General features: G+C 40.9%; 1 protein-coding gene across 1 annotated transcript in view; it reads right to left on the bottom strand.

Moving 5' to 3' along the window:
* SMURF2 (SMAD specific E3 ubiquitin protein ligase 2) overlaps positions 1-26,070 on the bottom strand; it is a 56,827-nt gene extending 30,757 nt beyond the window's left edge. Inside the window, exon 1 of the mRNA XM_084218806.1 lies at positions 25,745-26,070. Within this exon, the coding sequence (XP_084074932.1) occupies positions 25,745-25,796 (52 nt within the window). The 5' untranslated portion in view covers positions 25,797-26,070. The remainder of the gene's footprint in view (positions 1-25,744) is intronic.
* Positions 26,071-26,546: the final 476 nt, after the last annotated feature.

The following is a 26,546-nucleotide window of genomic DNA, read 5'->3' as shown; positions in this document are numbered from 1 at the left end:
TTTCCACTGGAATTCAGCACTGTAAAATCCAGCTACAGCTCTGCTCAGGTCTGAGGAGTTTTGGTCCTCCATAAAACACAAGGAGATGCCTGTCAGTGGCTGCAGGGAGTCACAGAACAACTCCTGCACACTGACCTATTCCACAGGAAAGGGACATGAAAGTTCTCAGGAAAATTTCAGCACAGTAGTTTGATAAAAGGGGCTGCTAACAACACTGTTACCCTGAAAAAGAAGTGCCTGGTTCCAGTTTGGTAGCTTTTTTAAGGGTGATAAAAGTAATAAATACAATTTCTCTCTATTCAAAGATATACTGGGAGTCCTAATGCAGAGCTCCATTTAAGGGATTTTCACCCAATAATTTCAACCTGAACAGACAAGAGTAATAAAATACTAATAGAGAGTCAAATGTTTCAGGTATTTGATACCCAGCACTCAAGCACATATAGGAAAGAGACTGTCCCATCACTGCTCCACAAATCAAATAAAGTTCTTTGGATGGTGTAATAAAAAATCCACAGTTATCAAAGGCTTCCACATACCCAACAATCTAAAGTTTACTCTATCCAGAACTCTGAGAACAACCTAAAGGTATCTGAAAAAGAAGAGGTAATAGAAAAACTGCTTTTGCTGCTCCTTAAGGTTTTATTACACCAAGAATATCCTCAGATGAGTGATAACACAAGAGACATCATCTGCCCAAGAACTGCAATAGGTTTTTGCTCACCAGCCACCTTTCATCTAGTGGTGAAAAGCTTCATGTAAAATAGATGCTTATACAGATGGCAACTTTCTAAAATATCTAAAAATATATATAATTATTGTCACAGTTTTTACCCATTACAAGTAATGGGAAATGTCAAGTGAAGCTGAGGGCTTAAAATCCAATAGTTAAGTCAAAATTCACCTACAGCACAGCCATGCAGGGTGCTCCTGAAACTGTATAATGTCCAAGACACAAGAGGTTCAAGTATTCTTGTGAGAGAAATTGTAATGTTAACTAATTACAAATGCTTCTTTTCAAAAAGAAAGCAAGCCTGCCAATGCAATTTAACTGAAGTCTCATTTTTATAAGATTGGGCACATGCAGAGCACACAGACTAATAACTGCTTCCCCAACAATTAGCCATGAGTGAACAAACTAATATTTTTGGCTCAATTTTTCCCTCTCTAGTAACCACATTTAAGGCAAGTCAGATGTCAACCCACTCTGGCTTTGTCAGGTTAACAAAACAGGAGAGATGTTGAGAAAGCTTCCACTAACAACACCCTCTCTGCCAGGTATTTCTAGGTAAAAAAGTACAGGTCCCAGGAGCATCAGCTCAACTCAAAGTAAAACAATCTTCTTCCACACACAGAGCTCTCATCTATTTCAGGACATTTTTTGGACAAAACTTTTCCCACTGGTGGGAAAAGTACCAGAGTTTGTGCTCCACTTTTCTAACAGTTTCAACACTGTATTAAAGCCTGTCCTGAATATTCTGATAACCAGCTGATTAATAGTTCCTTGAGAATAAAAGCTAAGGAAGTTTGGTTTCCTATGGATTTATGTTTCATGGTTGACTGAAGGTTGTGGCTGTGGCTTTTCCCCTGGGCATTCAGACTGACCCTCTCCCACGCAGGCTCTCCCTGGGCCGGCAGCTCAGGATCTGCTGCAGCTTTTTCCTCTCGCTCCAGGTCACTGCCAGGGTCTCCTCTTTATCCAGGCAATGATTCTCACTAAACTCACGGGACTTCATTATCTTTGAGCCCTCTATCCTAAGCTCAATTTAAGCTAAAAATTCAAAACCCAGAAAAAACTAGAGGGAGATTTTCTTCCCTTGACAAAGCCAAGTTAAAGCACTGATGATTCTGGACCCAACGCTCATCATTATCAGATCTACACAGCCCCACCACTAATGGATCCTCTGGAGGCACAAGGGCACTGCAGAAGGTTATTTATTATTTGGATGTGTTTTAAGGCACTTTGTGTTACAATTCTTTTGAAACAAAACGTTAAGCTATTTAAACTTGCACTGGGACTAGAATGCAAACCAATGGCTGGAGATACTGAAAAAGAACAGGGGGGTGTGTTGTACCATAAGTGCATCATCAAATGACATTAATGGCTTCTAGCACACATGTGTAGATAAAGTATTCATTACAGAGTATCAGTGAGTCAATGGATAGCTATGTTTCTGTTTATTACAGACTTCCTGGGTAGTCCACAGAAAAGAGAACATTAATATTCCAATGCACATGTGCCAAGACAAACAGCACACCAATTTTACATAGTATACATACATTAAATATTTTTTTATCATGCTTTATGATCTCATTCTAACATATGCTACTCAGGTCTGCTCACAGAAACATGAAAAGAGCACAATGTTATAAGCAACCCAGTCTCCTTCTATGACAGCTTTGCTACACAGTCCACAAATATTCAAAAATAGGAATTATGTGAATCATATTTGCCAATTTCCTTTTTCTTATTTATTACTCCTGTGACCGACAAAGAATGGTTTACTGAAAAACAATTTAACTATTATAAGTAAATGCAAAATATTTAGTATCCCCAAACCCCTGTAATCTGTGTTAGCTATTAAAATATTCATGCAATTATAGAGGGGGTGAATAATTGGTTCAACTCACATAAAAATTGAAAGGAACTATGACTATTGAAAAGGTCCATTTTATAGAAAGATAAATATTTCCCTCTCATTTTCTGTTTATTCTTTTTGCTAGTTACTGAAGAACTCTTGTTACAATCGCTGCTAACTCTGGAACCATTTCTACAGGAAAATCCAACTTTTAATGACATCAAGCTGTTGTTAGGGAAGGTATTCTATGTTATACATTACCATTGTGTTTTGTGAGTATTAAAAAGTATGTTTATTTCAGAATAATAAGTATATCAGTAACACCAGGTCTCCACAGTTAGAGGGAGGAAGAACATGAAGCCCATGGAGTGGAAAGAGAGCTCCAATGCAAGAAGCTTGCATTGAAAACAAAAAAGTGATAAAGATCTATGAGATTTCACAGAATCACCACCTCTCAGACATGAGCTCAGAGTCTTCAGTGATCTATTCACCTCCAAAGGCCGGGTAACACCAGAATGATTGCTGAGGAAGCAACATTAGAGGGCAAGAAAGTGTTATGTGAATTCAAGGAACCCGGACATTTAAGGGCTGTGTATTCAACCCTTGTGGGTATTTCCAGTCTGTATCAAACTGTTTGTAGCCAGTTTGTTCACCTGCATTCACCTGCAAAACAGGAACACCACCACTTTGCTTCACAGGTAGGTTTTAGTGTTACATTACCTGCATGTTTGCAGCACTGAGTTATTTGTTATTATGCACCTCTTTATTTATGACAAATGACAAGGTTTAAATGTGTTTGTACCCAGCAGTGTGAGGTACAGACACCTCAGGGGTACAGCTGTAGATAATCATTTTACAAATAGATTAGTCTTAAAATTTCTGTGTAAAAAATAATATTGCTTAAGCCATCTTAAGTAAGTAGTTTTTAAATGTGTATATTTGAGACACACCGATACTATCGAAGAAACATTAAGGAAGACAGGTAAGAAAATAAAACCAATCATGAATGTCCACGGATGTGAGCACATTACTGGGGAAGGAAACACACAATCAACACATTTAAGTCTACACATGGTTCAGCAGAATCCCCACCCCATGCCAAACATCCATCCATAAGAACCCACACTGTGTCAACAGACAGCCCTGAGGTTGTGGGGAGGAAAGCATTCGGTCCAAAGCTAAGATTATGTTTTCTAATCTTCTGGCTTTCCACGTGTCATCACCACAGAAGAACAAGTTCAGCCTTCTGAATCCAACCAACAGTTTTAACATTATCATTCCTGTTGGTTTTTTCCTTCCCCGAGGGTTTTTCTCCCAGAAAAAGCACTTGTTCAAGAACATATGTAACACATGGGAGAGCGACAGGCTGCCTATCAATTTTTACCACAATGGCTCATTTTGAAGACAAGTCTTTCTTCCCCTACAGAAACACCATCTTTTACTGAAAGCCATTAGCCTTGGGTTTTGTGATCAGATCCCAGTTGTTTGCATGTTCTGTGCGGGGCAATACAATCACTGAAATAAGTCCCAGCTGTAGAAACACAATGCTATGCTGTTGCTAATGTGTGTTGTACTGATAATGAATGGTCGTCTATGCTTTAATCTGAATAAAGCTCCCAACTGCTCTGCCTCTCCTTGCCAAAAATTCCCCTTCCTCCTCCAGACTGTGGTTGCATTCCAATTACACTGCTGATTGGAATGAGCCTGCTTGGGGGAGGGAGAGGGAGGAAGGCAAATGAAGCCACACTCACGCCCCTCCTCGCCTTCACTGCTGCCCCTGGGACCCAGAAATTGCTCGGGTGTTTGGACCTAAGGCTGACATGATGTACTTTTCTCCACAATGTACAAAACTCTTTGCAAATTCACTTATTTCTTTTAGAAAAGCCATTTGTGACAGGCAAACAGCACACTGTGCACAGGTTCCAGCAGGATGGCTCAATACTTTAAACATTTTTAAACAAATTCCTACTGGTTTCTTCCATTGTTGGCACGCTCACAAGAAACTTATATTTTTCTGCTTGCATTCCCTCCTTGGACCTGCCTGAATTCCCACATGGGAAAACAGAAAACAGGAGGTCCTCAACTATTTCTTGAACAAAGAGCTGTAAATAACGCCGTATGGATTTTGCAAATACAGCTGTTGAGGTAATAACTACCTCAATTAAGGTTCTGAAACATAACTGTTTACCCGAACTATTCACATGAAGTTTTATTTTACAGTTAATCTCTCTGAGGAAATTTTTTTAAGGTTCCATTTCCTTTGAAAGGTGCTTTTTCTGCAAATGAACAAAATGTGACAGAACATGACCGTAAAACTGAGAGTTTACTTATGCTTAATGAAATTCCTGCATTTTTGAAGGTTGCAATGGATTGCTGTCAAGAAGGGACACACAAAGGCAGGTAAACCTAGCAAATACTGTATTTTACAGGTGCACAGGGCTTTGGAGTTGAGCTCTTGCAGCACGAAATGGGTCAGAACACAGCAGCTGACCATTATTCCAAGCAGATTGGAGCATGCTGAAAGGTTTCAGGTTGCACCCAACAGTACAGGGGGCTGCAGCTGTTCCTCCCTCAGAGCAGGTCCAGCCAGCACAGGGATACAAGGTAGAGCAGGAAGCTGAACTGGCTTAACAGAAAATTAACCTTCTGGGGAGACAGATTAGCTCACCGTTGGCTCCTAGAGCTGCACAGACTGACCCTGCAGTCACGCCATCTGCAAACCTGCGGCAAAGGAAGTGGCACAAGCAGAGCAGCAGCAGAGCAGGGAGGATCAGCCAAGCTGCCCTTGCTGCAGTTGTGCTGGAGAAGTGCACCCCATAAAACAAAATGCTACCCCAATGTTTTCATTTTAATGCAGACATAGTTTTTCCTCCTGCCTCTGGCAGCTCCAGAAATTTATTTTATTAAAAACAAAATTAAGTTAAAAGTAGATTTTGCCACCAGTATACCAACATAACCAGTTACCACCCTTCAGGTTTTTAGAGACACAATCTTCTCCTTAAACATTCAGCTTTTCCATTTCCCAAAGCACACTCAGAAATGCAGAACTAAAACACAGAAAAGCACTTCTCTTGCAAGTACACACACAATTACTTCCAGGCTGCTCTGCTTTACTTACGGACAGCTGTTCCTTCTGGGTCTCACAAAGCAACAGAAATTCAGAATAACCCAAAGAGCTCCAAACTAGAGTCAGTACAAAACACGTACACACAGACAGAACGGCAGGATCATTATTTTCCCCAGTATTTCGTTGTAAAATTCAGCATCACCCAAATCAACACTCCAAACTCCACCCTCTCCAGGGCCCAGTGGAGGCAGCACACAGAGCTGCAGGTGCCATATGCCAGCACATGGAAGCCCAGTTCAGCCAAGGACACTGGACAGGCTGATTGCAGACACACTCTGCTCAGTGACATCCAAGGTAATCACTCTCCCCCAGCCCCAGTTCCCAGCTCTGCAGCAGGAAGGGCTGCAGGGCAAGCAGCCAGGTACACCCCAAACACCATCCCTGGGCTGCTGCACCTGGGTATCTTCTCCTGACGTGAATTAGGAGCTGCATCACACAATCCCTTCTGTTCCTGATGGGAGCCAGGGCAACTGGGAAGGGATGGTGGCATCTTCAACAGGCACAGCTGCCTCCCAGCACACCTACAACTTATACTGGTAGGAAATTAATTTCTAATTTTCTTACAAACTTATAAACCTTGTTTAAACTGAATACAAACTTAGAATCATGTACCAATTCTAACTGTTCATAAGAATAGGCATTAGAACAATTCGAAAGTACTGATGGATTTTTAAAGTGCTATTTAATACTAACATGTCAGGTTGCAGAAAAATATTCTGAGTGACATATAAAAGCATCCCTGCTAGACTGATGTCCAAACACAAGGTAGACAGCTTTAAAATAAACTCAATTAAAATATGCATTAGTGTAAAGATGGTACTAGAAAAGCACTTTTAACAAGAATTTCCTTTACTAATTGTTATAATTCTAAATTTTCCCATAAACACATTTCTGTAAGTTCAACACAAGCCAGATGTTAAATCCTTAACACACTACATGTAAAGCGAAACCCATTTCCAAGGATCACATACATTATAAGCATTGTCAGTTAGAAACCTGTGTCTCAACAAATCAGAATTTTTCCGTGGGACTAAACAAACAAACCCACAATAATCAGCAATATGCATATCCGGAAGTGACAAATGACCTAATAATGCAATGTCATTTAAACTACTGCAAAAGATGCCAGAACCTAACACAAAACCAGTCCATTTTCTGTTCAACTGACTCACTCTAAGCTCTCCACAAGAATTGGCTGTGCTGTGACTAGATTTAGAATTCCAGACCCATATAACTTGCACATAATGTAACTCACGGAGTTTAAAACTCCAAATGAAAACATCACACATTTATCAGAGAGAACAAAGATGCGATGCATCACTGGATAGAAACAGTTACACCGATAAATCATTCATCTCATGCAATAATAAAATTCTGGGAGAGAGTCTCCAAGGCTATTTTAAATTCCCGTAAGGGAAGGACGACACGACAGCGACTCCAGACTGCAGCAGTCTGAGCGGGGACGGCTGAGTGACTCGTGGCCACGGCCAGATGGAGCCTGCCCAGATTTGCCATGTTTAGACTCCTGTTTTTACATCACGATGTCTACTTCACAGCATTGTTTCACTGTAAACAAAAGGCTTCCTTTTCCACTTCTCCTCCCTTACTCCACTCCAAGCCAAGAGTAAAACAAAACACAAAACCCCCCAGCCCATTGAATTCCTCCTCCGTGCAGCTCATGCATTCACGTTTCCCAGATTCACTGAGCGATGGGCTCGCTGCCACACACGTCACCCACCCTATTCATGTGTCCAGTTTGTTTGATACGCCTCTCAAGAGGTAAAGGAAAGAAATTATGCTGCCACTTCTGCAATGAAGATAGCAGCCCTCCCTAGGCACTGCAAACCCTACCAGAAAGGTTCACAAGTCTCTTTCATGGAGATTCACATTAATTCAGGTTAAGTTGAGTAAGTAGATGGAAAAAAAGTTGGGTTTGGTTTGCTTTTTTTTAATCTATATACCAAACATGTAAATTAAAGCTGAATGATACAAATTAACCATGCTCATCAGGGCCCTGTGTAAATTAAGGCTTCAGCCACAGCTCAGTGAGAAGGAAGCAGAAGTAACACATGGGAAATTTAAAGAAAACAAAGGCTATTGGGAATATCTGCATTTCCTGGTTCAGTGGGGATGGAGCCTCTCGGACCAGCCAGGATGTTTCCAATACATAACTTTCATACACTATAAATTCCATTTCTCTTCTCCACCCTCCTGCAAAATGGCCTAATCATCCCATTTCACCCATTTTCAACATCTGAAAAACCAACCACTACTGTACCATGGAGCTGTGGGACACATACCACTTACAGAGACTCAAGACTGTGCTGTCACCTGGGGTAGAGGGAACAACACAGCTTTAAATTAACAGCCATTGGAATGCTTTAAAGGAAAAAGTCAGCAAAGATCAATTTTCAGACCAATTTCAAAGTTATTCCTTCTGTTTCTCATATTGATGACAAGTATAAAATCACATTCCAGTAAACAAAATCAGGGTGGGAAACAGAAATCCATTAAAAAGATGAAAGAATGGTGCAACTTTGCTGTTACGTTTGCTGTAACAGTCTTAATTATTTCTTACCCTCCTGCAATATTAAAAAAAAATATTCCATTAAAAAAATCTTTAGAGTACCATTATGAAAATTAACTAATCTCAAACTGCAGAGGTGGTTTTTATATCCAAGTGTGAGTGAAGTAAGTAAGTACTGGAATAAAATAGTTTTTAAGAGCTCAAGCAAAGAAAAGGGGGTCACTCCTATCTCAAACAGAAGAAATTAATCCAAAGTTATCAACTTGTAAAATACTTAAAGGAGCACAGGATCATTCCTCTGATGGGTAAATAAAGGTACCATGGAAATTCACCTGTCTATTTCTCAGTTTGTTTTGATAGGAACAGGAGTGGGGGAAAAAATTTAATGGGAGAAAAAAATGATAGCTCTGCCTGATGTATTTCATGCAACATGCTGGGGACAAACCTGCCAGCAAGGAGCAGAGCCCTTGGATTTGTTTCACTGCAGTAAAACTCTCCACCCTCTGAATGAGCTGTAGTAGAGGCAACAACAAAAGAAATTCATGATCTAATTACCAACTGGACAAAAATGCCCTGAATTTTAAAAAGGGCTCAGACAAGAGGCACCTGCAGCTAAGTCAGACTCCTGGTGTCAGGGATTGTGGGTCCCAGCAGCGTTCCAGGCTGGGCTGCCAGCACTGTCAGGACATGGCCACACGTGTGATTTAAACAGGAAATCTCAAAACTCTGTCTCTGCTGCAGACACGGCCCCTGGGGAACACCTCTACTGCTGGGGCTTTTCTGGGAAGAGGGGAAAGGAAAAGAACCAGGAACAAAAAGAAAAAAAGACCCCCAAACCACGGACATAATTTACCCTTCACAAGTAATTCCCATGCCACTCCAGCAAAATGCTGTACATATTGATTTTATCAGTACTACCAAAGGATTGTCAGATGCTTTTTAAGAAATAATTCCTAACTCATGAGAAAATCTCGGGCAACGACATTTATTAGGGAGAAAAAAAGAATTCTGGCATTTCAAATGTTTAAGTATTTACAAAAAAATAATCCTCTAATAAGCAAAACCATGTTAAAGAGTTCAAGAGGGTCATGACTTTGATACTATCACTAGCAAAAATGATTAATTAAGCATCTGCCCTTAATCCAAACTCCTAGTTCAGCACAATTTTGTTGTATTACTACACCTGATGTACTGACATTATATGGGGCAATACAGATGAGTAATGTACTTTTATATCCTCCTGCATTATCATCAATATCCACAACCTCAGACATTCTGTCTCCTTAATAATATGTGGACCTGCCTCTTTCTTATTTAGTACAGTTGGAATATTCAAGCACAATATCCCTACATTCACATTTTTTTGGAAAATTGGTTTTAGTGGAAAGCTTTCAACTCTGGAAGTTGCCTCTCTCTGGATCTTGACAGTTTGGCTTCTGCCAAAAATACAGCAAAGTCAGCAGGAAGGTGTGGGGACTATACACACACACCCCTTTACCTGATCATGCCTCTGATGATGGAATTCTGTCTGTACCTGCAGAACTGCAACATCATCTAAATCAGGAAAACTCCAGCTGCTTAAAGGCAGCACACATGGAAAACCAAGGCAATGTCACCACTCAAACATCATTAAAACTCTCATGTACCTCAGTCCAGTCTTATCCCCACCACACACCCATGAAGCCTCATCTCCAGGAGATTATTCCATCATTAGCCTACAGCATTTATAAACTGATTAAGTTATTGCAGTCCTTTAATATGGACAGATTCAGTTTGGTTTCTCTGTTTAAACAGATGTGTCCTACAGAACAAATCCAAACAGTTTAAGAAGCTGCTGCTGTTGAAGAGATGAGCTAAATCAATGAGCAATCTTATTTATTTCAACTGAAGTAAAGCAACTTACAGGAAAGCCTCGGTTTTGTTTTACTTTGGTTTTACACAAGTTGCTTAAATTATTTACTCAAATCAGTACCATTTATATAATACTGTAAGAAATAAGAGAAAAGGGAATTTAAAGAAACAGAACACCAAGAGATTCAGAAATAGCTCACCAATGCATGAAAATAAAGGATCTTGCCCAAAAACCATTGCCATGCCATTTAAACTACAACTTCAGAAATCTTTTGGGAAGATGCAATGTTCAAGAAGTAAAACTACAAGATTTTTTTTGAGAAAGAATAACACCGAGTAGAAGATATTAAGCAGGGTAGAGTGAAGATTAAGAAACATAATGGGGAGGAGCTGAGACTGACAAGAGGAGTGTAAGGTGATTATGTGAATGCAAAAGTGTAACACTGCCATCAACACTCCCAGCAGTTCAGCACATGGATAAAACCCCAGGAAAACATTCCCAACAAGTTCAAGAACATTTCATTACAGAAGGCAGAATGGCTTCCTAGTGCAAGGAGCACCCAAGTATTTCCAAGGAGCTCAAACACCAGTTATGAACTGCAGACAGTCTGAGTGGCCATGATGGGGATTCTGAGGGGACACAGAAATGGAAAAGCCTCGTTTCCCTGCAGCCTTTCACTCTGGGAACCCTGAACCTCTTGCAGTTCTGCTCACAAAGTGTTATACTAAATAACTTCTGATTGCTGCCATTTCTTACATGGCTGCACAGCAAGGTAAGAGCAGACCAGGTTTTCCAGAGGAATCTTTACATGCATTTCCTAGACACACTGCTCCTTGGACATCTCAACTGCTAACTGAGTGCTATCCCAGGGCATCCAAATATAATTATTTGCTAAACAAATATATTAACTTTCCAAGTGCAATGTTACTTTCTCTCACAACCATTCTTCTGACATCTCAATTATTTAATACTAAACACCTTCCAATTACCTAATTCCTTTTGTTTCGCTATCATTTATGTATCTGAGAGCAAATATGACAATTTATGATAAAATAAGACCAGAGATATAATAATAAATTAATAATAAATACCTGATCATTTATATGGAGACAAAGAGGACACATGCTTTCCCCTCTTACATTGCTTCATCCATTTGTAAACTATACCTCCTTTCTGCATTAACTAAATTTAAGAATTCATAAATATATTTCCTTTTCATCTTTCAGCATTGTAGTCTATGAATGGCATTGTTAATGTTAAAGTGATGCAAGTTTTTAAAATACTAAAAATCAAAATGCAGTGAGCACCCTGGAACTGGCATCCTACATTAAACCACATGTCCAGCTAATCATGTATTTTCACTAAATAAAACCAAATAAATTATAGTAAGTCAGTTCAGGGTGCTGTGCCTGCACTCCTGGTCCTCACTAAAAGGTGCTGTTGCTGAAGGCTCACAGGACAGGAGTGCTTTTTAGGGTGCACACAAACATTTTGTAATTTAGCTAAAAATCAAAAAAATACCTGAACACTTTCAAACCTACAAAAGGGGGATTAAAAGAAACAAATGAGTCTCACAGATTTTGCTCCTGAATACAGAGTGTTCTTCAGGAGACAATAAAAACCACGGGATTGGAGAAGATAAAGTGTTAATCGCATATTTGGTGGTTTATGAGCCAAAGCAGTCTGAGGTTTAAACTGCTTCTGCTCAGTGCTCATCCCATTCAGAGACGATGAATCATTTCCCATTTGGCAGCACTTCTGCCTACAAGGCTTGTCTTCTGTGAGATTTCTCCTGTAGCCTTGTAATAGATTTGCTAATTTAGTACACCTGACTTTGAGCAAAAGCTATTGTTGCCAGCTGTCAGACTAGACCTCGTCCTGTTTATCAGACACATCTCCACCAGCCCGGCCTGCCCCAGTCACAGAAACACAACACTCCTCACTAATCCCAGGGCAGTAAATTACTTTCTAATATCCTTGTTTTTCTTACTCTGCCAAAATACCAACACATCACAGATTTAATGCAATAGCAAAATCAATTTATCCTCAGCAGCTGGGCTCATACCAGTTTATCCAATAACCACATTTTTAAAAGTAATTTTTACTGTTCTAGTCATTCTGTCCATGAATTTCTGAGTTCCAGCAGGAGAGGTTTGACTGTTTTACACAAAGGTAACATAAGCTCACAGGGAGTGTGTTCCAGTTTTTTAGGCAGGACTCCACAACTCTCTGAAAGATAAATCAGAGCAAAACAAAGTATGCAACACTTTACACATACTAAACATTTCCTAATTTTCCCCAGAGCTTTGTATGCAAAAGAAAGTGCATTACTTGCTGTTTATAAATATTTTTGTGGACCAAAGCTCAGGGTAGGGGCAACAGAGAAAACACGGGGAGAACTGGGTGGGTTTTGCTGTTTTGGGTGTTTTTTGTGGTTTGGTGTTTTGTTGTATTTTTTTAACATCCCTATAGTGATGTATGAAAAAAACAATTTGTGTATGATATTTTGATGCTTAAACAAAATCTACCAGAACTTAATCCTTTACATTCCAGATTACATAAATCAGTTATACAAAAAAAAGCAGACCTGGTCTGCAGAGGTTTCACACAGAGTGCTCACAGAAACACATGCCCACATAGCAGATACTTGTACTCTTCTAGATGTTCTAAACCTCAGTATAGAGAATGCACACTCAGTTAACAAAAAATACTGAGTATTGACATTGCTCTCTTGCATTCTCAGGGGGCTGTGGAGCCACTTACTCATCTCTATCATTCAAATCTGGCTGCTGGATTCATGCTGAGCAGTCAAGGAAATGCACCTGGACTCTTCCACCTGGGACTGACTCGAAAGGGCAGACAGAAACTGTGATTCAACATGCAAAGACCATTTACCATGAGCAGGTTCCACACCACCCTGTGGTTACCTTCTGCTGTGCCTGTCCCCAAAATTAAATTTCATTTGCCTTGTAGCATAGCAGAGCATCCCCTCTGACCCCTTCTCTCATGACAAAATCCATCCAACACTCCCCTGCAAACACCCTGCCCTTGCAAAGGGAACACAGGTCTGGGAGCTCAGCTGCACAGCCAGCACCTGCTCTTCCAGCTGGGACAGAGCAGAGAAACCTGGGAAAGAGAACAAAATCCTGGGATTTTAGGAAATGGAGGTGAAGCCAGAGCAAACAACAGACTCAAGAAGCATAATTACTTCATTGCCTTGCAACAGCCACACAACCAGTCTAGTCCCATGTAAAGCTGATGTTCTTGCAAGTCAAAACACCTGTGTGTATATATATAAGTTTATATATACCTGTGTATATATATGTAAAGGTTTTTCTTTGTAACATTTGACATGGTGAATCAGATACTACATTTCAAGTATTATTCATCTGTATAACTTAAGCTAGCCCTGAGGAACCATTGAAGAAAAATATTTGCCAGGAAAAAATAACCTAGAATATATGATTCATTCATTTCTGAAACAATAAAATGGTTCACTATAACAAAAATAACTATATTGTAAATACTTCAATTAAAATGTAAAAAAACCTCTAGCCAAATACAATGAAGAAAGCATGCCCTCAGAATAAAAACAAACCACTAAATGTGCATACGTGTGCAAATAACAAAACATCTTGCTGGGAAAAGGTAATTTTATGAAATGCAGTTAACACCATATCTGATGTAAATGGTACTATATTTTTTAGGGGTTTCATAGTCCTAGAACAACAAAGACACACCTCAACTCTCAAACATAACTATTCTTCCATTAAGCTGATAAATAGATATTTATTTCAGCAGAAAGTGATGCATGTAGTGTACACCTAAAAACCAAACAGATCCTGAACATCCCCCTGGGAAGCAGACAAGGCTGTCACTGACCTTAAATCATGATAAAAGGGATCAGCTGAACAAAATAATGCATTTAATAACTTTATAACTGTCCAAAGCACAAAGAGGTGTGAAAATGAACACATTTTGGCAAAGAAGTCCCATAGGAGCAGAGTTTGTTTCGGACTAGTGTCAAACATTGGGGGGAAAGTGAAGCACTGTTATGCATCAACAAATAACTGTAAAATATGAAAACAGTCTGAAAACTTCATTTTTCTTCACAGTTAGACAATATTAAGTTGACTTAAAATAAAACCTTGCACTTTCACATTTTATCAGTTCATTCATTTTTAGTTTTCTAAAAAAAAACCCATCCATCTCAATGCACCCCTAGCTTCTCCTCACTCTGTCTACACAGGCCTCTACAAGAAACTTCAAATTGCACATCTGTCTGTCTCTGCTGGAGATACCCCTGCCCAGTACAGGTAATTTCTGGTTTGTTTCTTCACTGGTCAAATTCTTTTGCAGGCTCCTTTTTGTGTGTTTCACAGACACAGAGAGTCAAAGTGGTTCACCACACTGGCAACTCAGTGTAAACAGAGCACAGGGTACAAAATCAACCCCCTGACACTGCAACATGCTCTGGTGCAAATCCAGTGGGGATAAACTGTAAAATTAAAGGGCTGCCCTCTTCTATACAGAAATATTCACAAAGAATGCAAGATCCATCACAGTGTACAAATGATGACTGCCATAGCTCGTAGCTTTCTCTGTCTGCTTGATATTTAACATATTAACATTGACTCCAATTTAAAAAGCTCAAATCTTTCATGCAGTTAAATCAACAGCAGATAACACTTCTTTGAAAACTTGGAACTTCTGGAGTTGCATTAATTGTAACTCCAGAACTTTTGTGAAAATATGGCATGTAAATGAGCCAAGGAAACTTAAAAACTACAAAATTTAATTATAATTAACAGCAAGTTTTCTGACTCTTTTAAAGTAAGAAAATATTGGCATTAATGAAGTGACCAAGATATTCTTACAATCAAGGGTCTTTTGAAAAAAACTTCTCAGGTTTGCTAAAAGCTGAAGAATTCCTTTTGTTCTACACATAAGGAGTAACCCTGATCTTATCTGCAAGCCTTTTCAGAATTATGTTCTGAATCATGGCCACTGAGAAGCCAGCCCTTAATTCCCTGTTTCTTCTATATAGTATCAAGGTGGTGGACACGTGAAGCAAAGGAACAGATGGGAGAAATTTTGGGGTGGGTGTTTTTTCCTGTTTGTTTTTAAACTTCTGGCCTCTTTCCAACTGTAACCACTCACATTCTTTGCATGTTATGCATCTTGAGCTCTTATAAAGCCCCCCTGCTGTAGATGACCCTTTCTTCCCAATAAAACAGATCACCAACAGAACATCACATGGGCAGAAACAGCATTCCCTGGATAGAAAGGAAGTGTTGAAAGGTCTGGAACAGGAGACTCTGGGCTGCCTCTGTGACCCTGTGTCACATTCAGTGCTGCAGCACCAGAGCCCAGGTACCAACAGATCCCCAGTGCCCCGTCCTGCCAAAATCAGACTGCACCACCCGCCCACTTCCCCGGACAGCTCCTTGTTCCAGGTCACTCCCACCTCCTCCTCCTTCATCCAGCTTTTGGGCCCTGTGCATGCCAGATAGTGCCTCTCTTCACACCAGGAGCACACTGAGCTCAGCTTTAAGAGGCAGAGCTCAGCTCCTCACTAAATCTGCACCAAGCCTTACCTGGCTGATACAGCCCCACCTTCCTGTCACCGTGTCCCTGTTTGACAGTGCCTGTGCCCCAGAATAAAGCATTCACAAGAACAAAGCATTTCTAGATGATGTGCAATATATTTTTAATCCTTTTTGAAACTGGTTGAAGTTTAGCAGAACCTTCCCAAAATAAATTTGGTCTGATTTAGTTCCTCAGCATGAAAAATGTCCGTGTTAGCCGGCTGCTAACAGCGCTGAGCAGTGCCTGATAATGGGAAGTGCTAACTGGAGCTGGCATTATTAGCTCCAGCTTGGTATTCCAAGTTCAGCCAGAGTTATAAATTCCAAGTTATAAAGGCCAAGATGTTCAGACAGACAAAGAAATTCCATGTTCAAATGACACAAAGCAGAAGCAAGTGTGGGTCCCAGAGCTCCCAGTCCCCACAGTGCTGAAGGGACAAGGAGCAATCCAAGGGTCAGGGTGACCAGGGACAATTTTCCTGAGCATCTGCTGCCACTCCACTGCAGTGACACAGGGTGGGAGCAGGACAAGTGCATCTCCAGGCATGGACCACACTGCAAAGAAATGTTAAAATGTGGAGAGTGAGGTTACTAAATTCCAATGAACTTGTAAAAAATATAAAGCTTTTGAATGGGTCCAAAGTCCTGCCCAGTGTAGATGAAGTTACATTATGCTGATACACAGGAAATAGCTGACTGATTCTACAGGATGAACAATTCACCAGAGGAAAGGAACTTTCAGGAAAAATGATAAATATTGTAATGAGGAAATCCGAGGCACGTATTCACAATGCCACATTCACATCTCACAAATGAACAGAAATTTCTTCATGATCCCCTGGCCACAGAAGCAAGTGAGACACAGACAAATATAAATAAATAGGACCTCCCCCCAGGCAGAATAACCACTTGCTGTTTGGGAGGGGAACCAAGAACTTTACTGTCTATCCTTGTAGATGAAACTACAGAACTTTTAACCTCCTTTTACCCCCCTCATAACAGCTACTGAGAGAACACTGTGAACTGTGGGAACTGCTTGAGGAAGGGAGAGAAGACTTCACAAATATTTTATGACAAGCCAGGCACGACGCACGTACTACTGAAAATTACTCTAAGTCATTTTTTCCTTAAAGGCCTTCTCTTTTCCTGCTGCAGAAGAAAGCAGAAGCCAACATTTTAAATCATCTTTCAACCCAGCTCTTAAAAAGAAATCCCAAACATGAAGGATGTTCACAAAAGGGCCACAGTGTTACATGACAGCACAACTTCAGCATAAATCTTGTCCCCCCTCACATTAATACAATCACAAAGATTTAAACCCTTTAACTTTTAAACAAAAGGCTGATATCCAACTATTTGAAGCAAACTGGAATTATTGCATAGCACCTGGAATTTACAGACACTTGCTTCTCTAAGAAACCAAGGGCACTCCCCCTGTGCAGCATAAGCTTGAACAGAGGACAACAGCAGTTTTTCCCCATTCCAACATCCTTGACCAAGAGTTTATTATAACTATGTGTGAGATATATATATGTATCTATATCTCACATATATACATTTGAAGACTCTGTTCACCAGAACCCTGTACTTCACCAAGCATCCAGAATTACTAGTTAGACATTTAGAAATGCCACATATACAACCCACTGGAAATTATGAAAGAGGGCACAAAATTTTTTTATCATTCTTCATAAGCTTCAATTAACAAGAACCTTCCTCAAGATCGGTATAAAACATTTTTGAACTTTCTACTACAATTCTCTAAATAAAAGCCCTAGAAAATTTCTGCTTTATCATGCATTATGCCCTTCCTTAAGTGTGGGCAATTTATGTGTCATACACTGTGCACTCAGCCTTAAAGAAGGCAGTCATTTTTAATTAGTACTGCTGAGCAAGTGCTCTCCAGAAGACGTGAGGATGAGGTGCTTCACATCTATTTCAATGAAGTACTTAGCAATGGGTATTTTGTGTCCTTAAAAATACATGTATTGGTATTACCAGGGTGAAGAGAAATGCTCAGTATCTTCAGATTTCCACACTGGCAGTGCAATCATTGAATCATTCCAGCCTGGCTCAGTGCTGGACTCACCAACATGACATGTACATTTCTTTATATTTTAGCCCAAGCACAGGAACCCACATTTGTCTTCTGCTTCCACTAAAAAGTGACACAAAACCTGGGAAACTTACAGTTCCTCCACATCCCTGTGTCACCTCTTGAACAACTGTACCCCACTCTGTCTTGTGTCACCTCTGCAAATGTCCCCTTTTGCCTCTGAATGACACCACCTACACCAGCTCTATTCTTTGAAGTTTCTTATATCATGCCTGATGCCACCCTTTATAAATTAAGACAGAAAAACTTACTCTGCTGCTAAACACAAAAGAGGACACCTAAATATTACCACAACTAAGCACAATTCTATTACTCATCTAGTCCTGCACATAGTCTTCTATACAGAGCTATAAACTATTTTATAATCCACCAGGGAAAATAATGGGAAGAACTTCTCTGGAAATAAATATTTATAGATATTATAAATAAATAATTTCAGAACAAGGTGAACATTTTCTGTTAAGAGTCAAATTGAAGGACTATTGGCCATAAGGATACCTAAATGCTTGGTACAATAAATGCCATGAATTTCTAATCCCAGGCAGTTAAGCATGAATGTAATTCTATGAATTTTATTCAGACATGTTTTGCTCCTTTGCATGCTTAAGGATTTTTATTTTAATTTTTTTTTAACCAGCCATGTCCATAAACATCTAACCCAGATACATCTTTCCTCCCTCACCAGTAATAAAATTAATTTTTGTACATTTTACATTTTTTGCATTAAAAATAGCTGCATTTACAAGACTGCCTTTTACTAAAATGAACAACAAATTACTAAGTACACTCCATCTAATTTCCTCATGTACTACAATATGCACAAAGCAGGAGCTTTATCATGCATAATTTTAGAAGTATACAGCCCAGTCTTTTTCTGTGTTAGGAAGAAATCTTTAGGTTGACCCAAGCTCAGAAAATGCCTCGAAGTATTACCAACACAGATTCCACCTCCAGTTAAAATCAAGCACAACTGCATCTATAATTGAATTTATGTATGCATCTATATATAAACTCCAAATCAAATGGTTAGCATGTTAAATAGAAGCATCATGACAGATATAATTAGGTATTACTCCATTTAACTCCATCAGTAATGTTAAAATCTGGGTCAAGGCAGAATGAAAATGCCACCAAGAGCCTGCTGGTCTGTGAACCTGCCTGGAGCCACCACTCATTTACACATCAACCCACCACAGCTCTCGACACACAGTCAAAAAGGGGGATGACAAGAGATGGACTTTAATGTGGATATGCTCCTCAGCCCACCCCATCTGACAGCACAGGATGGAGCAGAGGGACATGTGCATCCCAAAAACTGGTGCTGTGGGTTGGAAAGCTTTGCTATGGCATTGTCACTCCAGTGTTTGTGGCAGGATGGCATCACACATGCTGATTTAAGCATCAATGGCACAATCTGGGTACACAGTTTTACTGTGACCTGTAAATGACATAGCCTGGATATTCTCTGCATATTTGAAACAACTCAAATGAACTGGTTACAGAAAGGAAGCACTGAAGCTGCTCCACTGACAATCCTACAGCCATGGAGTGACTCTCCCTGTCTCCAAGAAAACAAGCCTCCTAACTTGGGTTAAATATGCACTGGCCAAGAGTCACTCCACTAAATTACCAACAAGATATAGCCACAGAAACTCACATACTGCTACTTTTTCTTTCACTTTCAGAAGTTTGAAAATGTGAGTAACACTTCATCAAAAGCAGTATGAGTTACTCAATTCTGGGGATATCAGCCTCCTGGTCTGATCTGCCTGAGCAATAGCAAGAAAAAGTATTTTGAAGTGGGAAAAAAGCAACTCCCAAGAGTCTGCAGGATGCTAAAGTACAGCTGATAGTGCAACACAAATATGGCATATGAGCAATAACTGAACACAAATCACCCCAACTGCACAGTCTCAGAAGGCCCAAAACAGAACCATCTTCCCTGAGGATTTAAACTCAAAAGAAACAATGTTCATGGGCAGAACAAAAGATAGTGGATCTAAATCCCAGATTTACTTGGTTTACCCTTTTTATGATCTTGAGCTTGTCTATTCTCTATCCTGTATCAGTCTCCCCCTTTAAACTCAGATGATAATGCTTAGCCAGTTTTGTCCTGAGCTTTGTTATCAACAGACAAAAACTTCTTTAAAGTTACAAGCAAGCTTATCTATTCTTTCATTGGAAGTACTCAAAGATGAAGTAGCAAGAAAAAGTCAACAATTTGCTTCCTTGAATATATTACTGACAAATGCCCCTCAAGATTCTGATCCTCTTCCCCAAACAGGAATGTGCTTTGCTGACAGCAGACACACACAGCAGCTCCTTTTGCAAGCCCTGCCTGCCCTCACTGAGGTGAATCTTCCCCAGCTCTCAGGAGTCACTGGAGTGATCTCAGCCCTGCACGTGTGATGAGCATTTACATTTTATACATTAAAGCAAGCACATAACAGCCTGTGCAGTAATGCACTCGTGCCACTCAGCCAAGTCAGAAGCCAGCTCATGTCATTGTTGTGAGGAGAGAAGGAAGACACCCAAAGAAATCATCCACCCTTTTTTAAAGGCTGCAAGAAAGGTCTGGCCCAGTGGTGAGATGTCATTCTAAGTAAGATGGCAAAGCAACGAAGCACTTCAAAGGCCATGAGATAAACCAGAACAAAACATTAAAAGCTGTCTTCTTTCAGGGATCTACCCATTCACCTTACAGACACAAAGACAAAATGTTTTCATCTGGGGCCTGATCAGATTTTTTCAGTGTGATTAACAAAGAAAACAGAACATAATTTGTCACCACTAGATGAGTTTTTCAGCTTTGTACAGCTACACAGACAGACATTACAGGACAGTGTAAACTCTTTAAACACTACTGAAAACTACAATTCTAAACATTACTTGCTAATATTCCACCCCCAGGATTCCTTTTATTGTTTTTCCCAGCAATAGCTTTAATTTTTTTAAACATTACCATTAGGACTGCCTGCAGATTTTCCATATGTCTCCCACATATGCCCCATATGTTACCTACACATGTAAATCCCCCACTGGCTTCTATGTGATGCTCTCCTGCTTGTACAGCCTCAGGTGAATAGTGGGGTTTTTAACTGAATTTCAATCTTTTAACTGAACCCTCCATGTAACTGTTTCCCTACTACAATTTCCTCTCCCAAATCCTTTCTGATCTTTGTTTTCCTTGCCATGATACCCCATTATGTACTCTTGAACACAGCTATCTAATTTTATACCCAGATGAATAAAACTTTGTCATACACGCTGAATTCATAGAAACAAACAGCTGAAACTGCTCCATACAGCTGCTCAGTTGTTTATTACAATTCTCTGGCATCTGTATGATCCACAACTGATTTATATGTATATAAATATCTATAACTATACACTGTATATAGAAGAAAGCATATATTTACACACACACACTTCATACTTTGATGAAAATATTGAGGGCCAAGCAGGCATCAGTCCCTGTACATCTGATTAGACACATGTCTATTGACTTTGTTATGACTGCACCAGCTTAATCCACCTACTATGTAATTTATTGATTCGGATTTCTTAATGACACATGGCTTACAAAAACTAGTACTTAAGTCAAATATACCTTACATGAAGGAACCCCATTGTTTTATTGCTGACCAAAGCCTATCTAACTACAGGCTGCTGGTAGAAGAGGCAGCCCTACCCTCTTTGCAGCTTCTTCTCTGCATCTCTCTTCTTCAATACAAAAACCAATTTTTTTCCTGGTAGGATTAGCTTTCAGCTCATCCCATAGCTACACAGTTGCTGGAGTCAACACAAGGGAGGGCCCAGAAAGTGAAGCCAGGGACTACAAAGAGAAAAAAAAACCCAACACTCAGATTTTAAACTGACCTAAAATGGCACTACAATTTCAGTCAACTATAAAACCACTGCCTTGCTACATACAAATATAGGGAGCTACTTTATCAATTGATTGATCAAATGTTCCCACAGTGAGGCTCTGTTATCCATAAACTTCATTCCTGCTCCCACCACCACTGATGGAAAATCTAGGATTCAGGTAAATCACTGTCTCAACTGGATTAATTTAACAGTTCGATTTATCCACTGCAAAAACCAGGTTTGAACATTCCACATTGTTTTACAAAGCTCAGGAATATTCTGGCTTTTTTTTTAAATAAAGCATGTTTTGCAAGAAATATTATTAGCATTACAACCAGAGTTTCTATGGTCTGGTAAAACAGCAGCACTTTCTCCTTCAACAGTCTAAGTTCACAGCACAGTCCCACCTTTGTACTGTGAGGGCTGAATAGACAGTAAAGCAGCAAGAGAGAGGAGAGAGAGGGCAGCACATGAGATGCTGATCCATTTTCCACGACACAACACTCAGTGCTTTTATTTCTCTAATCAGCAAACCCTGCAGGAAAGCTGGAAGAAGTAAGAAGAAGGAAAAACAAATCCAACAACTCTTCAGGCCTACGTCTGACTCTGTACCAGCAAAACTCTTCCAGCTCATTCCAGTTTTATCCATGGGATATTTATTACCACTTTTTCCAGCCCAGTGTAACTGTGCTTTGTGGCTATGGAAGTGTCTTTACTTGTTAACAATTCAGAGACAAACACTACCTGCAACACATGAACTAAATAAACTTCTACACTGAACCTTTACTCAACATTTTCAAATGCTCACAGTGTTTTGAGGACTTCAAACTGATTTTAGAAAGTATCTCCTTGATAAAAACAACCTTATGGGCTTCAGAGAGCTGTCACTGATCTCCTAAGTGAAAGCAGCCACGTGTAGCTATTTTAACATCAGAAAATTCACATATTAGGACATAAAATATTTACTGAAAACAATGGTTATTTCTCAGTTTTCTGAAGAAAGATCAACCCAATTCAACAATGGGGTGAAAGAAATCCTAGCATGTTCTGACTGAGAGTGTAGTGCATTTACAAATCCACATATTCAACACAACAGTGAGAAAAATCACACTAGAAATGGAAGGGGATGACTGCACTTGCCGCTTTTGTAGAATTCGAATGTACTTAGGATAAAACCAGATCAAATGGTCGTAAATACGTGAGAGACAAAGAAGTTTTCCTTACATTTCCTTGGACATTGTTATTACAAGCTGCTAGGATAAATTTTGCAGAAGACTAGTGCAATTCTAGACTTTAGCTAATTTAAATTACACTGCCTATATTTTAATCAGAAACAAGTATTTAGACCTCCTGCTAGAAGTATCATCAGAAGCCATGACACTCAGATTTTAACAATTATCCAGAGATTTTTTTTTTAGCCCAAGATTATGTGAACTGTATCAACATATGTATCACTAAACACTTTTGCAACAGCCAAACCTTTGCAAAAGAATAACCTTTTGTAAGAAATGTATAACACAGATGCACTGTAAACTAAATAAAAACTTACTAGAAGTATGCCACCGCTGTGGTTTGTCTCTGTTGTGGAACCCAGACCTAAATAAACTGTTAAACACTTAGTGTAAAGGTATGCCAAACATTTCTCAGAACTTTCTTAAGGTCTCAACAAAGAGTCAACCTTTTTTGCAAAACGAGGCCTAGGTTAAATATTTTATTTGGCTCCTCAAGATGGACTGAGAAGTTGGGCACTAGCTCCAGATCAGTTCTTGGACTCACATCAAACATTACCCTGTCATTTATCCAGTCAGTCAAAACAATGTTTTCCATCTAAACCTTTAATGTTTATGTCCTGAAAAACTGCTAATTGAATCCAGTTCTTGAAATCCATTTTTTAATCTATACCATCTAATTTAGAGATACTGAACAGAAAAGATAAGTGTTGAACAATGATTGCAGAATTAATCCCATAAACATTCAAGCCAAAACAGAAGACTGCTAGTTTCACAGAGCCAAAGAAAATTAAGATTAAATAGCATTTGTCAGTTTGAGAATAAACTTTTAAAAACACTGGATATACAGATTCTTTTAATTCCAAACAGTTTTAGAACTCAAGAGCCCTCAAACTGCTTTTCCAATCAAAAAGGGTAATCAAAACCACACAGAACACTTAAAAACTATTCCTAGGCAAGAACTGACAACATGTCAGCTGAATTAATAAAATTCATTGTTTTCCTTAAACATGTAAAGCTTCCTTACAACAAATGACCTTAGTGAAACAGCTCCCCATTAGCTAAAGCAGAAAATACCTCAAGCTGTTCAGCTGTAGACACAGGCCAATGTTTCCTATAAGCTTCCAATAACAGAACTGGTCCTCAGTGCCTGCCAGAGCTGCTAACCCTGGAACAGTCCTAAAAAGACAATTTTGCCTTCATCCCATGCTCTGCACATTCCCTTCCTAAAATACAAGATGCCCAAAACACCCAAAAACATTCCTTAGGGTTGTACCTGCTGCATTTGAGGGCTGACCACAGTGTGTAAAACCACAGCCTGCTTCTGGTCACAATCACACTCCCCTCAACACACTCAGATTGTCACAGGTACAGTTTCAATATATACTTAATCCTCAATAAAAATAAAATATGAAACGAATTCGAACACAGAACACAGAGGTGAGAAAGACAACTCCCTAGACAGTATTTTTCATGCTTTTAAATAAGGCTACAGACCATTTGTAATGTTTCAAAGATAAGCAAGTCTGAGCACTCACTGCTCAGGGAAAGAAAGTATTAAAGCACTGCATCAACACAGCAATAACCTGAGGAGAAAGCTACAAAACACTCGGTAAAAACAAGGCAGCACTGTTCCATGCAGCAGCCCCAGCTACACTCATTTTAGGAGTTTTATTTCTAAGTGTAATATAGAGACACTCACAAACCTCCATGAAAACTAGATTACAAATCTAGTCTGAGTAATTCCAAAGTAAAACATAAGCAGACACATTTTACTTTTCATGTGAAAATAACATACTTGGAAAAATTAGTATGAAAACACCTCTCTTCATTAGGCATTAAACTGGAGATATTTCTCACGCACCTAAAGTAAATATAACAACTTTTTTAATATTTTAAAAAATATTTCTTTTGCAAGCTGCTTAGGTACACTATATAAAGATAGATATTTACAGTGAAAAGCTATACTTTTCTAATTGCTTACCTTCGTGTACTGATGCTTCAGGACACACAGTATCATTTATGGGCTGGAGAACTTAACAATACTTTCAAGAAAAGAGCTAGATCCAAGTGTCCTGAATTTTTTTTTTAAAGCTCCAGCAGAATTTCCAGTATTTTTTTCCTCTAAATCTGTTTATCTGGGATTTTATATGGAAAAGGGCATAATTTTAAGTACTTAAGACCAGATTATTTTTCTTCCCAGCATGCAGGTGAACCGTTTTTATGCTATTTTAAAATACCAGAGGTCAAGTGGTCTGGAGGAGGGCAGGACAAGGCACTTCACCCAAGAACTGTGAACAATCATAGAAACACAGAATATGCTGAGTTGGAAGGGACCCACCAGGACGATCGGGTGCAGCTCCTGGCCCTGCACAGGACACCCCAAAATCCCTCCCTGTCCCTGAGAATGGTGTCCAAAGGCTCCCCGAGCTCTGCCAGCCTTGGGGCTCCGACCACTGCCCCGGGAGCCTCTCCAGTGCCCAACAGTCTCAACTGAGGAAATCGCTTAAAAACCCAACAAAACAACAACAATAAACAAACAAAGAGATCAAAACAAAGAGCGTGGCAGCTTCTTTCGAGTTTACACCGAGAAGACGAAAGGAAAATAAACGGCGAAGTTGGGGTGCGGTGGCTGAAGTTCGCCCAGGCGGCTGCGGGCCCCGGGCTGGGCGGGCGGCGGAGCCCGGACACGCCGAGCCCGGGGCCGAGGGGAACCGAGCGGAGGGAAACCTCGCCCTCCCCTTCCCTGCGAGGCCCGAGGGGCCGCTCCGGCCCCAGGTTCAACCTCAACGACACCCGGAGGAGCCGCTCCCGCCCCCCGCCCGGGCTGGCCCCGCGCCCCCGGCCCAGCCTCACCTGTCAGCCGCAGCTTGACGGGCCCGTTCCGCCGGGCCCCCGGGTTGGACATGGCCCCGGCCGGGGCTCCCCCGCCGCTGCTCCGCCAAGGGCTCGGGGGAGGCGCGAATGGAGCCGGGCCGGGCGCTCAGGGCAGCGGCGGCCGCCGAAGGAGGAGGAGAAGGAGGAGAGGCCCGGATGTGCCCAGCGTCGCCATGAGCGGGGCCGGGGCCGCGGAGGAGGAGCGGAGCCTTCCCCGCTTCCCTCCGCTTCCCCGCCCCCGGGCCCGAGCACAACAAAGCCGGGACGGAGCCGCACGGACAGACGGGCTGGCGGCGAGCTCGGTTCCTCTCCTCTCCCTCCGTCCCTCCCTCCTGCCCCGGGGAGGCCCTGCCCGCCCCCCGCGCCCCGCCTCGGGTCAGCCTGGGGGGGGAACGGCGTCAGGTGGCGGCGGCGGGCCGGGAGCTCCGGGCCGGGAGGAATGGCCGTGTCCTGCGAGGGCTGGGGATCGGAAAGGATGGGGGAATTGGCCGTGCCCTAGGAAGGATGGGGGGAATGGCCGGGTCCTGAGGAGAACCGGAGATGGGGAATAATGCGGGTAGTGCGGAATGGCCGTGTATGAGGGGGAGTAGGGACCGGGAAGGATGTGGAGAATGGCCGTGGCCTGGGAGAGCTGGGGATCTGGAAGAATGTGGGTGAGTGGCCGAGGTGGGGAGGAGAGGGTGGCAGGGAGGTTGTGTGGGGAGTTGGGACAGGAAAACCGAGGGTACACATGGGAGAAGACGCGGCAGGAGAATTCAGAGCCGGGCTGAAGTGGGTGGTC

This window comes from Fringilla coelebs, assembly GCF_963513975.1.
Source record: "Fringilla coelebs genome assembly, chromosome: 19".
Lineage (NCBI taxonomy): Eukaryota > Metazoa > Chordata > Aves > Passeriformes > Fringillidae > Fringilla > Fringilla coelebs.
This window is presented reverse-complemented; position numbering and strand designations above follow the sequence as displayed.